Genomic DNA, 17,058 nt, shown 5'->3' with positions numbered 1-17,058 from the left:
TATAAAAAAATATATTATATACACTCTTATTACACCTCCTGCTTCTATTCTGTAATGCACCAATAACACCACCCACTTTCGTCATCGACCGATTATCCCCACTTCCTTTGTTATTCATCCATAACCACTCCACAACTCTCCGAAAGTTCAGAACGACTGGAGCAGAAATTAGATGATATTAAAACAACTTCTCAAAATGAACTATCAGATATGGTTATTGGAATTTCAGCTTCATAATCATCATGCTTTATGCTTAAACAAGATTATAAGAACCCTTACGCTGAAAACAAACCGTAACCCTAGTCTTAGATGTTGGAATTTCAGCTTCATAATCATCATGCTTTATGCTTAACAAGATTATAAGAACCCTTATGCTGAAAACAAACCGTAACCCTAGTCTTATCATGCTCAACAATATCTTTAAGGCTACACAGAACAACCAAGTAATAACTTTTAGCTGAACATAGTCATCATATCAGCACAACAACATGAAACATAACATTACAAGTTAAGAAGATAGAAATAAAAGCATATCAAAACAGAAACATGAACATAACTTAGCTTCTACTTCTATTTCCTCTCATTACTTAGATGGATTAATTGCTGAAAACAAATATGTATAAGAGGCTAGAAGAGAGCTTAGTCATAGCCTATGTGTCAACCAACTTGTCCATCATTAGTTGGTTGACACCTCACCAGGTGAGTCATAGGGACAGCTAAGCAGCTGACTGTAATCCAGCTTAACACTGATCTGAATTAACCAAAACATAATTACCTTAAGCTAAGCAGGATTACATTAAGCCAAGCAAGATTTGTTGCTAAACCAACATTAATTCTAACATTCTTCCACTTTGGTTAGCAACAAAAATCTTTAAGAAAACTGTATATTTGTATCTGAAAAGTACGTTAGGATTCGACATAGAGACCCATACACCATTTAAGAGATGCATACGCCATTTCTATAATCAGAAACCTAGACGGACCATATAATCTCAAGCAAACTGCACTTTAAACGTTACGCAGACACTTTAAATGGCTTGATCTTATGCCCAAACAAACCGCACTGTAAACTTTTTTTTTTTGTTTTTTTTTTCAAAACAAAAAACTTAAACCTGAATCAATCTTTATATGCTCTCTTCGAAACTTTATATGCTCTTACCGCAATCAAATCAATGCTCTTGCAGCAATCAAATCTGATTTCTAAATACTTTCCATCAAGACAAGTGTACATCTGTCTCAATTAAGAGGCATGTTTCCGTCGAAACATAGAACAAGTATACATCTGACTCAATTGAGATATGTCTGTCTAGACAACTAACATCTCCGAAGAGATTCATCTGTCTCAATTGAGGTATATCTGTCGAGACAATTAACATCTTCGAAGAGACATCTCTTAAGAGATTCATCTGGCTTAATTGAGATATGTTTGACAAGACATCTAATATCTCCAAATAGATACATCTCCGAAGAGAATAACTGACTCAATTGAGGTATGTCCGACAAATTAATTTGTGTCTTACTCGAGACTTGATTTTCGAAAAGATCTTCATATGTGTCTCAAAAGAGACCTTGATCTCCGAAGAGATCTTTATCTGTTCCCAAAGAGCTATGTCTCTGAAGATACGTGTTTTGTGATCATTACAAGCTATCTCGAAAGGGACTTTCTGTATTTATCTCACACTGGTTTTCCGTTCCTTAAATAACACAGACAACAAGAAAAGTTAAACAGTTATGATGATAACCAAAAACTAATATTATCATACTCCACTGTTTTCCAGAACTTTGCCATTACTTTAATCTACACATAAACGAAACATTAGAATAGATTCATTACCATCAGGTGCACCTTTGGGTAAACCATGATGTACAAGGATCTTTACTTCCAAGTTTCAAAACTTTATTTCATAGCATACATGCTTATTATCACTTTAAATAGCTATGCATACAAACGAGAATTAATATCATATTAATAAGCAAACATAAACATCTTAAACTTAAAATACAAAACTCTGTATCATCGCAAAACACCTTTGAGCAGAATTGCAACATACATGAGTCAAACCTAACAAGTTTAAGATCAACATTTCATGCATAGAAATAACTACTCTATAAACCTTTGGGTTCAATAGAGCACAATAATCAATAGATAGGAAACATGATTCATTCCAAATATCACAAATATGAATTACCTTTGGGCAAAGCTCATACTCGTAACATCTGAAAAATCATAAACAAACCTTTCTTTTACCAAAAAATGGTGAAGAGTTTGTTTGCTACTTTCTGCTTTCCATGGTCTGTACCACCAGCCCCTTCATCACTATCCACATCTTGATCCTTGTCACATACAACCAGTGCCTTGTTGCAAGGAACATTTTCGGTATTGATATTCTGCATTAATCCTTCAAAACAACTAGATCACAAAAAACTTCATTAGAAAAGCCTTTCATACCCTAAAAGTATCGCTTTGGCGAAACTTTTCAAGTTATGGAAGGTACAGAATGTCTAAAGTTACAACTTTCAGAAAACTGGAAGTCAAAAGACATACATTAAGTCCAAGTATGTATCTTAAAGAAAATGTATACCTTAAACTTGACTATCAAACATTTGGGTGTAATAGACAGAGGGAAAACTAAACCAAGTATAAAACACAATTCATTCTAAATATCACTAGTGTGAATCACCTTTGTGGAGGTTCGCAATAAGCAAACCTTGCTTTAACCGATACCAATGAAGAATCTATCACTTTCTGGTCTTCGTGGTCTAAACCACAAGCATCCTCATCTCTTCCTTAACACTTAGACACATGCAATCAGAACCTTGTATCGCAACGCTTTTGGCATTGACTTTCAGTAATGACTTCCCAAACAGCTAAACCACTAAAAACTTCATTCTCATTAAAACAATTTCATCACTCTCAAAACATAACTTTGGCAATGCTTGTCGAGTAATAAAATATCAAAATATCTTCATTATGACTGCTGAAGCTCAAATTTTCTATGTAAAGTGAAACATACCTGACTGTTGCCGAAAAGAATGACTTAGAAGTTGAGAAATCACATGGGGAAAATTTTTCAATGACTGGTCAGCTTTTACATATGAATGTTCAACCCCATGGAGGTGAAGTATACCATCAAAACGTGCATCTCTAATTACATACATGGATACAAATTGACCTCTTTCAGAATCCAACTTCTGTCATTCACAAGGTTTTGCAGGTATGTGTCTACTTGACTCTGCAAAAGAAGCATGTCAGATTCAGTAGCTTATCAAACAACATGTAATAAAATATGTCACGGAAATAATGTAGGGCATCCATCAAGCATTTTCGTCTCAGATTTTCCACGTTCAATAGCTAACGCTACAACATCCATAGGCTCTATCCATTCCAGAATCCCAGAAATCAACTGCAGCAAGTGATGCTCTTGCATTTCACCATTATCAGATGGAAAACTTGTCCCTTCCACGGAGCATAACTGGATTACCAGTTTTCTTGACCAAGAACCACTGTTGTCTCAATACTCCTTCAACTAGGTCTTAACTGGATGAAAACGGGTGCCCGTTATACCACTCTATGAATTCTCTATAACCCAAACTTTGAAGACTTTCATAAACCCATGCAAGTTCTAGCACGGAGAGAAATATGCTCCCACTGAAACAAGACATTTCTCCCACTCATTTTTGCAACATTTATCTCTTGCTAGTTGGTATCGATAATATTTACTTCTTCCTTGACATGCTCTGAGACATCAACTGTTTTCAACTCATAGTACAACAACAACTGAATGTAACTTGATACCCAAAAGAGAGGACACATGCTGAGATCAAGTCATCAACAACACCCCTTGCAAGGACAAGACCAATCTCTTCCACCAAGAGGATTTTGATGGTGTTCTTTCCCCATGAGATCAGGTCCATATATAAAACACAATTTCCAGCAGATGTCATCTCAACAATGCAAACAATGAGATCCATCATCGCACAACTTTGACAATATCAACCAAACACATGATAACCAGTATCATACATTTAATGAAAGCTAGTCCATCTTACTAACAACAACCACCTTGATGTGATCTAAAAGATGACCTACTGTTTGATGAGCTCTTCGTGCAATTGTTCTCAAACAACCGCAGCAACAGAGAACTCCATAGAAGTACCAGTCATAAGAGATTCATCGCAGACTCAGATGGTGTTAGAGGTATGAAAAGTTTCTCTCTTTCACATTCCACGTCACAGTCTGTAGCTGACATACCATATCATCCAACGATGACCCACTCGCCATAAATTGAATCCTTAATGTACAACCTTATGTTGGTTTGATTCCCGCAGGTCCACAGGAAAAAATGTTAGCTGTCTAACACACTACCCAAAATAGATACATAATGCCTTGCAGAAAACACCAACAGTTGGACCTCCTGATGATAATACAGGTACCCCACTAACATACCATCGATTCGTTGTCACCGTAGATGATACTGAATCCGTTATTCCTTATTCTGATGTTTGGTGCTTGATTCATCCATTAACAACAACATAAGTCAATGGAGAACACACAGAAGAACAATTATATTAGGTAAAAAAACCAAAATATGTATATCCCTAGTTGAAGAACACAAAATAACTAGGTGAAATAGAAGTAGAATGTTGGAATTTCAGCTTCATAATCATCATGCTTTATGCTTAAACAAGATTATAAGAAACCTTATGCTGAAAACAAACCGTAACCCTAGTATTATCATGCTCAACAATATCTTTAAGGCTACACAGAACAGTCCAATAATAACTTTTAGCTGAACATAATCACCATATCAGCACAACAACATGAAACATAACATTACAAGTTAAGAAGATATAAATAAAAACATATCAAAACAGAAACATGAACATGACTTAGCTTCTACTTTTATTTCCTCTCGTTACTTAGATGGATTAATTGCTGAAAACATATATGTATAAGAGGCTAGAAGAGAGCTTAGTCATAGCCTATGTGTCAACCAACCTGTCCATCATTAGTTGGTTGACACCTCACTAGGTGAGTCATAGGGACAGCTAAGCAGGTGACTGTAATCCAGCATAACACTGATATGAATTAACCAAAACATGATTACCTTAAGCTAAGCAGGATTACATTAAGCCAAGCAAGATTTGTTGCTAAACCAACATTAAGTCTAACAATGGCTAATCAGTTCAATGGTGATATGGCTATTCAGTTTTACTGGTAATTCTTTCTCTCAAATTTTGTTGTATATAAAACTTAAATTGTATCTTTGATTATTAATTAGGGTTACCCATGGAAGTTTAATTACCAGATGAATTGTGATTATTAAATGGATTGTTGAACTTATGGGCAGGTATCATTGCAGCAGATGAAGTGCACAGTTATGAGAAACAAAAAGATGTTGGTGACATATTTATGATACTTTTCAATTTCATAGATAAGGTACACATCGACTACATTTTTCTACTGCAATTTCATTTGGTTGATTTTTTTCTAATGCCATTTCTGAATTTTATTTCGTTTCACTTGCTTCTACATTTATTCTAAAGAAAGACAGATGATGCTATAAGGTGAATCACTTACTGACGATTTCCTTTGTTTTGATTTTAAAGAATTGCACAAAGTTTCCATGGATGGTGAGTTTATATTAAAATAATGAGAAAACAGGTAAGGGATGTGCTCCTTCTAATTCTTAGAGTTTCATCTTCTTGTATAACTGTTTGCTATTTTGTTTTCTTTGGGGAGCTTCTGTTGGAGTCCAAAATATTTCATTTTCTTTTCTTCTTTTTCGCCATATTGTAACAGGATTCAGAGATTATGTTCACTTGGGTATCTTAAATTTGAGATTCCCACAAAATATAACCGCAATAGCTTTTTCTTCTGGTTCTGATTCCTCCAATGAGTAAGCTACTAAAATTTTTAAGCAAGTACTCTGAAGTAGATTAACTTATTTCGTAAAAGTTGTAAACAGGGTGCTTCGGAGAGGCAGAAAAATGAAGGATCTATGCTACTGCTGCATTCAAGGCCATATATGGTCTTTTATCTAGGTAAAGCACCTTGGTCTTTAAACTTCACCTGATTATGTTTATCGTTTTCTATGGATATGAAAATTAGTAAAACACCCATTACCAACCTTTCAGTTTTTGTTAAAAGATGTAGAGTTTAATTCGCAACAGAACTTTAATCCTTTATAAATAAGATGCACTTATTCGAGTTGAAACTTAAACTTCAATCACTAGACAATGTGGTCGGCAAAAAACCTGAAATGTGCGTTGATGTATTTGACATGGTATTTATATGTAGGAGCAAAATATGTTCTCGTAATGCAATTTAGTTATCGAAAACAGGCGAAGTGCTTCTCCTTAGCTCCAACCTACTATCGACTCACAATACTAGAAAAAACTTAGCTCCGTAGCCTATTTAAACATTGATGTATGTCAAGGAATACTTCTCCAATGAAGGTTTGTTAGGAAATGATGTAAAAAAATATTACATTTTGAGTAGAAAAAAATATTGCTAAACAAAGCATTAAACCTCATATCCTTTTTCCTCGGATGAGTTATGAATTTTAATAGTTAGGAGTATACATGTGTGTATTAATAATATGGATTTACAGTAAACTTGCATTTGTAATGGGTTTTTCTAATGAGTTTTACTATTTTACCACCTAGTTGGTATATTTAAACCTTACATAGAAACAGCTTGCGACACATTTCCATTGGCTTCAGAGGTCTTTGAAGAGAAGGCTTGATGATTTGGGAGACTAAGAAAAGGAGTTTACGGATGAGGCACCTGAGGCGCGGGAATTAGTGGAAAAGATGAAACTGCAGTTATGGCCAAGGAGCATGCATTGTTGGATCCATCGAATTTCAGCCAATTAGATGATTTCCTTTTCAAGCATACCTGATGATAAATGTGTAGAGTGCATAAATATTCTAGATATATCACTCAACTTCTACAGGAGACTGCTCATCATGTAATCTCCTAATCCTTTCCGGTAGTACGATATGCATTTATGTATTGCAATCGTTTATTACATCAGTAAGTTTCATTTTTGTGCGCTACATTATTTAGCTCATCAATTGAATGTTTTGAAGCATTTGATGTCCTTGGTTAAGTTAGTAAAGTTTATGATTATTAAGTATTGTATTCTTATCGCGTTGTAGGCGAATACTTGACACTATTTTTCCGTGGGAAGAAGAATCAGTTTATTTTGATGTCTTAGGAAATGATTACTTTGCTGGTGGTATTGCAAATACCGTCGAGTCATTAATCGTAAGTTTTTGGCGTCTGTGAAAGCTGAATTTAAAACATCTGTACTCCAAACAGTTGCCATTGTGAATACACACTTTTTCTTATATTGGACTACTTCTCTAGTATGGCGGGTTCTTCAGATAACTCAGAAAGGTTTCTTTCACAATGTTACATATTCTCACACAATATACGATATAAAGCATAAACAACAATAATTTTTCTGGAAATGCAATAATTTCGGTCCTCTAGATAGGGTGGAAGGAATATAATGGAAAAATTAGATACAAGTTACAAGTTGCAGTACATTTTTTTGTTCTGGAGTTACGGTGACTAATGAAGTAGTTGAATGACTCTATTTTTGAAGACTATCACATCAGTTCCAAAGTAAATAGTTGATATTGTTGTGTATTTTTAAAATTAGTTTAGATGCTGAAGAACGAACTTATTCTTATACTCGCTTCAAAGTAATCATAATTTTCAACGTTTATGGATGCTAGATTACAGTCGAGCCTCGATAAATGAATGTTCTCGGGACCAAGAAAAAATATTCGTTTAGCGGGGTTATTTATTTATCGATAAATGAATAAAATATTCATTTATCGATAAACGAATATTTATTCATTTAGACAATATTTTCTTAATTAAAAAATTAAATTGTACAGGAGAAAATGTACAAGTATACCAGAAAATGGTCAATTAGAAGAAGAAATCCAAGGATTAAATGGTGTCATTTCTAATTTACGTTATAGAAATGTGATGGACGTCGAACATCTTTTGAACTATCCTAACGAGAATGATGCAGTTATGGAGTCTCCAACAAACGAAGAAATTATTGAGTCAGTAATGAATAATGAGAATGATCCTGAACTAGCGTCGTACCAAATGTGTCATCTAAATATTTCAAGCGATGGTCACTTTAAAAAATTACTTGCTACAACACGAGAAAAATATTCTATAAATTGTGCAAGCATTGCATAAAATTAAGGATACGGTGCATTTTGGTTTGGGTGGAAGAAAAAGACAATCAACCATAGATGAATTTTTTTGAGTTCATTCCTACATATATTTTTATGTAAAATTTTCTGATTATGTATTTTGGTTTATTTTTATATATTATATATCTATATTATAAAAAGAAGTGGTGTGTGTAGCCTTACAAATCCGACCATCGATTTCGTCATCCCACGATGGAGATTGATCGGTTTTATGTCCTATATAGACGTTCGTCTGATCCCTTGGCTTCCTAATAAAAATATGATTCTAAAGATTATTTAACGGCGTCGGATCCTTGGATTTCTTAATTTGACTGCAACGTCGGATTTCCTAATTTGACTAAGTTTCCGTTAATATAGGCTAACACTAAGTAGATGTATTTATAGAACAAAAGAGCATCATTCTTTAACGGTTTCACCAACGGATGGTCTTCTATCAATAGTTCTTCCCCTCCATTAACGACTTCTAATTCTTAACTTCGTCTCTCTATATCATAATAATAATGAGTTATTAATACTAAGTTATTATTATGGATGATTTAAAGGATGGAATATAGAAAGAAGTGGTGTGTGTAGCCTTACAAATCCGACCATCGATTTCGTCATCCCACGATGGAGATTGATCGGTTATATGTCCTATATAGACGTCCGTCCGATCCCTTGGCTTCCTAATAAAAATATGATTCTAAATATTATTTAACGGCGTCAGATCCTTGGATTTCTTAATTTGACTGCAGCGTCGGATTTCCTAATTTGACTAAGTTTCCGTTAATATAAGCTAACACTAAGTAGATGTATTTATAGAACAGAAGAGCATCATTCTTTAACGGTTTCACCAACAGATGGTCTTCTATCTATAGTTCTTCCCCTCCATTAACGACTTCTAATTCTTAACTTCGTCTCTATATATCATAATAATACTGAGTTATTAATACTAAGTTATTATTATGGATGATTTAAAGGATGGATACGGTGAAATAAAAGAAAACAAAGCTGATGATTTTAAAAAAAAAATGGTCTAAAGAGGAAAGGAGAAGAAAGAAAACCTAATAGAGGAAGAGGAGTGAATTGGGTAAGAGGTTTTATGTTTAATGCAACCAAATATCTCCTTACTAATACATCTTCACGGAAAACATATGGCTAAGGGTCTGTTTGGCTTATGTTTGGTGGATGACCCTCCATGAAGATTATTCGTATACACCAGATATACACTGGTCCATCGAACGTCCAATCATCCAATAAGCATAATGATTTGTACCATAACTTTCTCAAGAAAATTTAAGTTAGCCTCAACTAATCTAAAAGCTATTTTTAAAAAACAAATAAAATAAAAAACATGGTAAAGATTTATGTGCGAGATTTAAGTGTCACAACCCCGACCAACAAAACATTAGGGAATGTTTAAGGGCAACGGTCGGGGCTGTAAGCCCCGGCTAATTTGACCTGACCAACAAAATACTATAGTATTCTCAAGGGACCACGGCCCCGGCTAATTTGACCCGATCAACGAAATACTATGGTATCCTCAAGGGACCACGGTCGAGGCTGTAATCCCCGACTAATTTGACACAACCATAAATACTAGGGACGCAAGTCCGAACTAACTTATAAGCTCGATGTTTGACCGTTATAATCTAATTAGTTTTGTGAATGACTAAAAAAGATCTTGGTAGAATACGGACCAGCCGATCAAACAACAGAACGAAAACGAAAAAGGTTGAGCCCCGGCCGTAGGTCGGGGTGATATCTAGTATATATATATAATTCAGTGATTATTCGTTTATATTTCTATAGGTCCTTTAAGGATCCAATTTTTTTTATTCATTAATACATTAAGCGAGGTTATTCATTTATCATCTTGTCCCAAAACGGGACCGGAAAAAATTATTCATTTGGCGAGTTTCGATTGTATTATGGTTTGCGTACTTCTCCCAGAATTTCACATGGGCTCAGTGAGCTCAAACAATGAACTAAGTTAGGCCTACCTGAATCTAAATGTAATCCCGGTGCGAAGCACGGGTTGCTATCTATTTTGGCTTATGCCAACCTTTCTGAAGGCCGTTGCTTATAAGAAAAAAAGAACTGAACCGCGTTAAAGAGTGCGATTAACCAAAAGGAGGGTAGCGTATCCCCGATTAAATCGACAGAGGTAAACCCAAGCTTGTATCGGGGGTTTCTGTTTTCCCTTTTTCAGAGTTTCTTTCCAGCCCTATTTTTTCCATTATCATTCCTCTTCCTCGCAAATCATAAGTGTACAATTTCTTGTCTGTAAAGAAATTTAGCTGAGAATATTTGAGAATGCATCGGATTAAATACAAATTAGCAGAATCAAGAGGTTTGATCAAGAATGGATTATCTTCTCTCTTGAAAACCCAAAACGGATTTCATTCAACTTCCTCATCTACTACAATCGGAAAGACTCTTTCTGATATTCCAGCGGTAATTAAAAAAAGTAGTTTCCCAGTTTTAATTTGATTTATGCTTGTTGAATTTTTGCTAGGGTTTTATGGTACATTCTATGTAGTCAGTGTAGTTTCCTAAACAATTTGGGCAGGCATGTTTTATCACCTAACTTAATAGATCTACTATTCATAACTTTAACTTAATGCTATGTTTGATTTGGAGAACTGATCACTATTGCTGAATCTGTGTTTGAAATGATAAACATGTCTTATGTATTTGATTGTAGGTTGGGCTACATCCAAGTAGTGTGAGTAAGACTATTGCCAGACCAAAGTGGTTGAAAAGGGTAAGTGTCTAAGATTTAAGAGTCATATTTGTTTCTTACACATTTCTGCAGATAGACTGATTTTTTCCCTTCGTTATAACTGCAGGAGTTTGGCACTGTTGGAGGTTAGTACCAGTCTTTCTCTTGGTTGTTTCTTTCGCAGTACTGAAGAGTTGGTAGCTAAATTCATTGAGATAATATTTCTTGTAACTCTAGTAAATGTGTGTTTGTATCTACGATAATACTGGGATGAGGAAACCAACCTGTATGATCCCTATTGTAGGCATCAAACTTTAGAGATTCTAAGTGAATTTTAGAGTTAAATTGGCTGCTCTAAACCAGTCGATATTAGGTGGTGAGGTGGAAGTTGTTAAACTTTTATACTTTGAGCCCTACTTGACCTTTTAATAAGCTTAGCTTTTTATCAGCAAGTTTATTCGTACGTGGTTGAACGAAAAAGAGCTACCAAACTGTTTTAGGAAACTTTCTGATGAAACATGGATAAATTAAGATGCATATTTTCCTTCTAGTTGAGATAATCTGGCCTAAGCATCAATTGGTCATTGGCCTAACATACTAGAAACCTTGTTTGCATCTTTTTCGTGTTCCTGTATGGAGCAATGGGATCCGAGTTTAGTTATGCTCATAGTGTAGCTATATCAATTATCAAGATCAATTTGAAGAAGTCAAGTTCTTGTCTCGCTTTGAACTTCTTCTCTTACTTTTTTGGTTGTTGTGAATGTTATACGTTGTTTTTGGTTGAACCTTTATCTTATTATTTTTATTTTTTAAAACAGTAACTTGTCAATAAGAATCAGGCTTACTGTAGAAGTTCAATTTTCTGTAATGTTTCGCCAGGTGCCCATTTTAAAGGACCGCAAACCAGAGAATCTACAGTGGCTCTGTTAACTCCTCATCAACTCAATAAATACAATGGATGTCACAAAAATCTTCCTTGTTTTGTTAGATCTCTTGCATCCAGTTCAGCTTCTCAGTCGGGACAAAAAAAGAATGAGGTTTGAGAATTCAAACCTATAGCCCGTGCTTTTATATTTAGTACTTCTTCATATAATGTTTCAGTCATAATCACACTGAAGTTCGTAGATCCATTCTCTTCTTCGGTTCAGTCATTATCGTAATTTCTGTAAATTTGCATTGGGAACGTCCATAGCATCTTTTGTCTGCACAAATGGACCCAAATCTTCAGCAAGGGGAGGCAGTGCAAAATCTTCTGGAGGTAGATGAATCGGACTTCCAAATCCACCAGCACTATTAGGTGGAGAATGCTGAAAAGACTTCTCATTCAATCCCCATTCACGCATCAAAGCCTCTGTCTCCAAATCTTCCAACATTTTAGCGCTAGTTTTATTTCCCATCATCTCTCTCATTCCATGATGTCCTGCTTCAGCAGACTGCACAGCTGGTGGCAATTCAAAATCTAAAGATGAGTCCCCAAATCCAGATCCAGTAGGCACGCTGTAACCAAATTCTGCCTCTTCTCCTTTCCCCATATCAAAATCGAATAAACCACCAGATAAAGCTTCCTTTTCAAACTGCCTCAATAAACGCTCCCTGGGTGAATCAGGTTCACTTTCTGAACTTACCCCGAATGGACTATGTTCTATCCCAAGCATAGCTAAGAACTCACTAGCAACAGTATTTGAAGAAGCATCATCAAAACTAAGGGATTTTCCTGACCTACTTGTTTTATAAGTTGATTTATACTCCATGTAATTTGCTGCCTCTAGAAAATCACCTTTAGATGGGGGAGACTCAAAGCCTTCTGATGTAAACATCGACAGGCTTTGAAAAGCGGAGTCCAGTTCCTCCATTATCGATTCTTTAGTTACGATGTTATTCTCCTTGGAACTGATATCATCCAGAAAATACTCTTCTTTGTCACTAGCATAATCGTCACTTTGGGGAATATTGGTCATATCTTTTCCTGGGGATATACCATCACCTGTACTGATGTTATCATGCTCCTCACTTGATTTTACTCCAGTACCATCATCGAGATCTGCAGTACCTTCTTCCAGCTTCACTTCTTCCTTCTCACACATTTCAATGCCATGCTCGATCACAGTAAACTCAGGAATTTCGCATTCATCTCCAGAACATCCCTTCATACACTCATAAAGAGGATGTGAATTTGGTTTAAGAACATCAGTTTGTTCAGAGAAAACCTCGCGCTCAATCTTAGAATCATGCAAAGCTGCAGTCACCATTCCTTCATCAGATTCTGAACACTGAACACGGTAATGAGACTGAAGTAGAGAGGTCTAGCCTTGAACTTGGCAAAACCTCATGAAGTATCTTAACATCTTCTACAGATTGTGACGAGCGATGAGATAGCTCATTAGGTGTTGTTGGAAGACTTCCAGCACGGACAAGTAATTTTTCACCATCGCGAATACCGAACCCCTTCACACTTCTGGTAGTACTCAACCGATTCTGCTTTAAGTTCAACGCCACAGGAGGAGGATTCCTATTCCCACATGATCATCCCCGACTATCATATACCCAAAACTAACATTTAAACTAGCACCTTTACCTTTACCAGATAATTTATTACTAGTCGTCCACTTCCCTGAGCTCTTCTCCTTCTCTAACTCCTCCAAGTTAAGCGACAACAACCTAGAGATCAATCTGATGTTTTCCTAAACCAACCATCGATACATACAACATTGAGTGCTTCGCGTCATACTTTGCAGAATGATTCGGCCCACTGGCACTACCATTAACAAAACATCTATGCAGTAAAGTCTCTTCAAATTTAGCTACTCCGAGTACAATTTTAGAAGGAGACGTCTGTGTAGTTTCATCTCTCCTCTTCCAATGCACACAAAGACTCGTATCGTCAAAATTCAGCGACAAACCTTCAATTGCATGTACTTCAAGTGAAAAACAACAATTGAATCTTCGGCTTCGATTAGGCGCTAAAGCTTTCAACGGCTTCCAGTTCCATATAGATGGTTTCTTATCCTCCTTAACAGTTCTTGGCTTCAATTTTGTGTCTGGATAACGTGCTTTTCCTGCAGATTTCGATCGACTATTACAGATGCAGGCACAGAACCTCCCTTTGAAGGGCTTTTGTTCAGATACAGTGCTTGACTTATTGCTTCTATATCATGCAACAATCTCTTATCACTACTACTACTACTACTACTATTTTTCTTCCCCCCAGATTCAGCTTTCGCCAACATCATCTATCAAAATGCAAACCAAAATGCATGCTCATTATCTGTACTCAGGATGACCATCAGGAAATATGTGATCCCAACCTAACCTTGTAGCAGGGGCGGAGTCATGCCTTGTAGCATTCTTTCTCTTTGTTTTATGTGTCATATTACTTGGAGTAACTAACATTTCCGTCTTATTGGTCATACTGCAGTGTAGAAAAGACTTAAAAACTACTGTTGAAGATCCCTTTGATGAGCTCACAGATAAGATTCCGCAGAAACCTGTGACATTTACAGAAGGGGCCTCCTACAGCTTTATCATTATTGCTGGTCTTGGTGTTGCAATTGCTGCAGGATATGCTGTAGTTAAGGAGCTAATCCTCGAACCTAAAGAGTAATATGTTTGCATCCATTTAAGCCATCGGTATCATCTTGTTTTTCATGGGTTTAGGTTTTTGGTTTTCTTATAACATGAACTCTCAACCGATTCATATAGGTATAAAATATTCAATAAGGCTCTAGCCAGGATTCAGGATGACCATCAGGTTGGTTGAAGGAGAATACTTTTCTTTGGAATTATCATGAAGTTAAAAAATTATAGCCTCCGGATGATACTACATAAAAGAGGTGTAATTGATCTGTATAATTGCAAACTTATATCAGGTGAAATCAAAAATCGGGTCTCCTATTACGGGATATGGTCAAGAGAGTAGAAACAGGGCTGCTCGCCAACGGATTCCCCACAGGGTTTGGACTGATGAAGATGGTGTTGAGCATGTTGAGGTAACACCCCGAAATATATAAGTTTCACTGTGTAATTGCACTTCGCTCAGAATCTTGATTTCTTGTTTTTGCCAGTCGTCTTAGCAAAATGCTTGTATGTAAAGTTTATTTTCCAACTCAAAATTTGTATGCAGGTTAACTTCTATATACGTGGCCCCCATGGAGCCGGAAAGGTATATAGTGAGATGTTCAAAGACCAAGCCGACAAGCAATGGAAATTCATGTTCCTAATTGTTGAAATCAAATCCCCCCATCCAGCACAGTTAATACTCGAGTCCTTCATTCCAGCTTAAGATAAAAAACGGAAAGTGGCACTAGTGCGGTTTAGCCAATCTGACATTCGTCGCGAAGGTAACCAATTTTCTATCGTCCCCGAAACATTCAAGGCGTATATTTTGTTTTCTTCAGGCAGATTGATCATGTTATTTTATTGAAGCGATGGGGCTGAAAACATTGGCGAATTTCGAAGTTTGAGCTAAAAGAAAACCCTTCTTTAATTTTGATCTCCGATGTGAAATAATGTTTTGAACAAATAGAGTTCGAGTCAGGTTTTAGTCTTTCTACTAGTTCAAGCAATCTGTTTCATGACCATTTCAAACTGTGGTATGAAAGGTCAGGATGATCTGACTCACTTCTCTAGTTTTTCTTTTTACTTCTTCCTTTACCCTTATGAATATATAACAAATGCATTTCCAGTTGCCCTTTTAACAGTTAGACTGAAACAAGTTTAGTGTGGCTGTGTCTGAACGAATCCCAGTCTGAATTTAGTTGGGATGAAACATTTCTTGCAGGGTAGGTAATTTTGTTGAGGTCGTGGCACAATTGTTGCTATTTTGTAGTTATTTTATGAGGAAAACGCATTTTTCTGTGCAATCATAATAGTTATGACATCAGTTTTTAAAAGTCAGGACTCTTAACCTTGTGGTCGTGGGTTCGAGCCCCACCTTGGGCGCTTTAAATTTTTCTTTTTCAGTTTTTAAAAGTCAGGGACGCCAAATTTGGCTCAGTAGACTCTGGCATGTGAAAATCATGGAGATATAGCATCCATATTTTATTCAGGGATTAAGAAAATGTGACAACCTTGATATGGATATCTGGCAACAATTTGAAGTCGATTATCATTTGGTTTTCCAAAAGGACAAGGCAAAGAATAGTCTCATGACTAATACTTGGTAGAATTGACCTTGAACGGTTGAGTACAGTGAATTGTATCGAGAAGTAATCAAAGGCGTGAGACTAAGATTAGTGGCTCTCAGATAAATGTAACTTGATACGGGCTTGATTAGTTGTTGGTTCATTTGAATTGTTAGTTCACTACTTTAGTCATCAACACAATGAATTGCTGTATTAAGGACTCGGATCGCTGAGTTAGCCCTTGTGTCACTGTTTAGCCTCACCTTGTCGCAAGTTTGAATGCAACCTATTTTGTATAGGGAAATGGTAGAGATAACAAAAGAGGACAAAGACGTGTGCAAGAATAGAGGTCCGAGAGGAGAATAGGAAGAACAAGAAACTCTAGACATCGATTTCCATTTTACACCCATCAAAGAATTAGCTCATTTTCTGGAAGTACCCTTCTCTACAAAGGTCCAACTCTTTGAACTCATTCTACGAGACAGCGTCCGCCAAAGTTCACAATCCACATATAGAGTTTCTTGTATGAAAAATCAATTTAGAAATTAGAACTAGAGCTGTTTGGCCCAAAATAAATAAACAATAACAAAAAAAGTTAGTTCACGAGTTAAACTCTTGTGGGCACTATGTTGGAAAAAAGCCTCCGTTTCAGTATCTGGCAACTGTCACATGCCCCGCGGAGGAATTGCACGTGTTGCTACAATAAATAGGAGGAAGCCCTGTCAATTTCCGTCTTGAATCTGGCGATCACCACCGTCTCTTCGTCCTCGAGCTACTGGTCTTGCTGATGCTGAGCTTCTAAAGATCTCTGGTGTGGAAAACCTGTATATTTGTTTTTAATTATTTATTTTTTGATAAGGTTAGAGACTAGAGTATACATGAGTCCTGAATTCACATGTTACAGACGCTCCTGCAGAGCCTGCAGACCATTGTAAATTTGTGGCGAGTATTCAACTAGAAGAGAAAAATCAAGCCAATTGGAACATC

General features: G+C 36.3%; 1 protein-coding gene and 1 pseudogene across 1 annotated transcript; one reads left to right on the top strand and one right to left on the bottom strand.

Moving 5' to 3' along the window:
* Positions 1 to 10,358: 10,358 nt before the first annotated feature.
* On the top strand, positions 10,359 to 15,645 carry LOC113297185 (probable mitochondrial import inner membrane translocase subunit TIM21). The gene is made up of 8 exons (XM_026545603.1): positions 10,359 to 10,683; positions 10,934 to 10,993; positions 11,079 to 11,097; positions 11,831 to 11,988; positions 14,367 to 14,548; positions 14,651 to 14,699; positions 14,818 to 14,937; positions 15,072 to 15,645. Exons 1-8 carry the CDS (start codon positions 10,543 to 10,545, stop codon positions 15,228 to 15,230), a joined length of 888 nt encoding a protein of 295 aa, XP_026401388.1. The 5' UTR covers positions 10,359 to 10,542; the 3' UTR covers positions 15,231 to 15,645.
* Positions 11,995 to 14,352, bottom strand: LOC113297186 (annotated as a pseudogene).
* Positions 15,646 to 17,058: the final 1,413 nt, after the last annotated feature.

Source organism: Papaver somniferum, chromosome 7 (genome assembly GCF_003573695.1).
Source record: "Papaver somniferum cultivar HN1 chromosome 7, ASM357369v1, whole genome shotgun sequence".
Classification (NCBI taxonomy): Eukaryota; Viridiplantae; Streptophyta; class Magnoliopsida; order Ranunculales; family Papaveraceae; genus Papaver; species Papaver somniferum.
This window is presented reverse-complemented; position numbering and strand designations above follow the sequence as displayed.

What these genes read in the sequence shown, in the direction of transcription:
- LOC113297185 (XM_026545603.1), top strand. Translation starts at nt 10,543, where the DNA reads ATGCATCGGATTAAATACAAATTAGCAGAATCAAGAGGTTTGATCAAG. An exon ending in CGGGACAAAAAAAGAATGAG is followed by an intron (nt 11,989 to 14,366) that starts GTTTGAGAATTC and finishes GTCATACTGCAG; the next exon opens with TGTAGAAAAGACTTAAAAAC. An exon ending in CTAATCCTCGAACCTAAAGA is followed by an intron (nt 14,549 to 14,650) that starts GTAATATGTTTG and finishes CGATTCATATAG; the next exon opens with GTATAAAATATTCAATAAGG.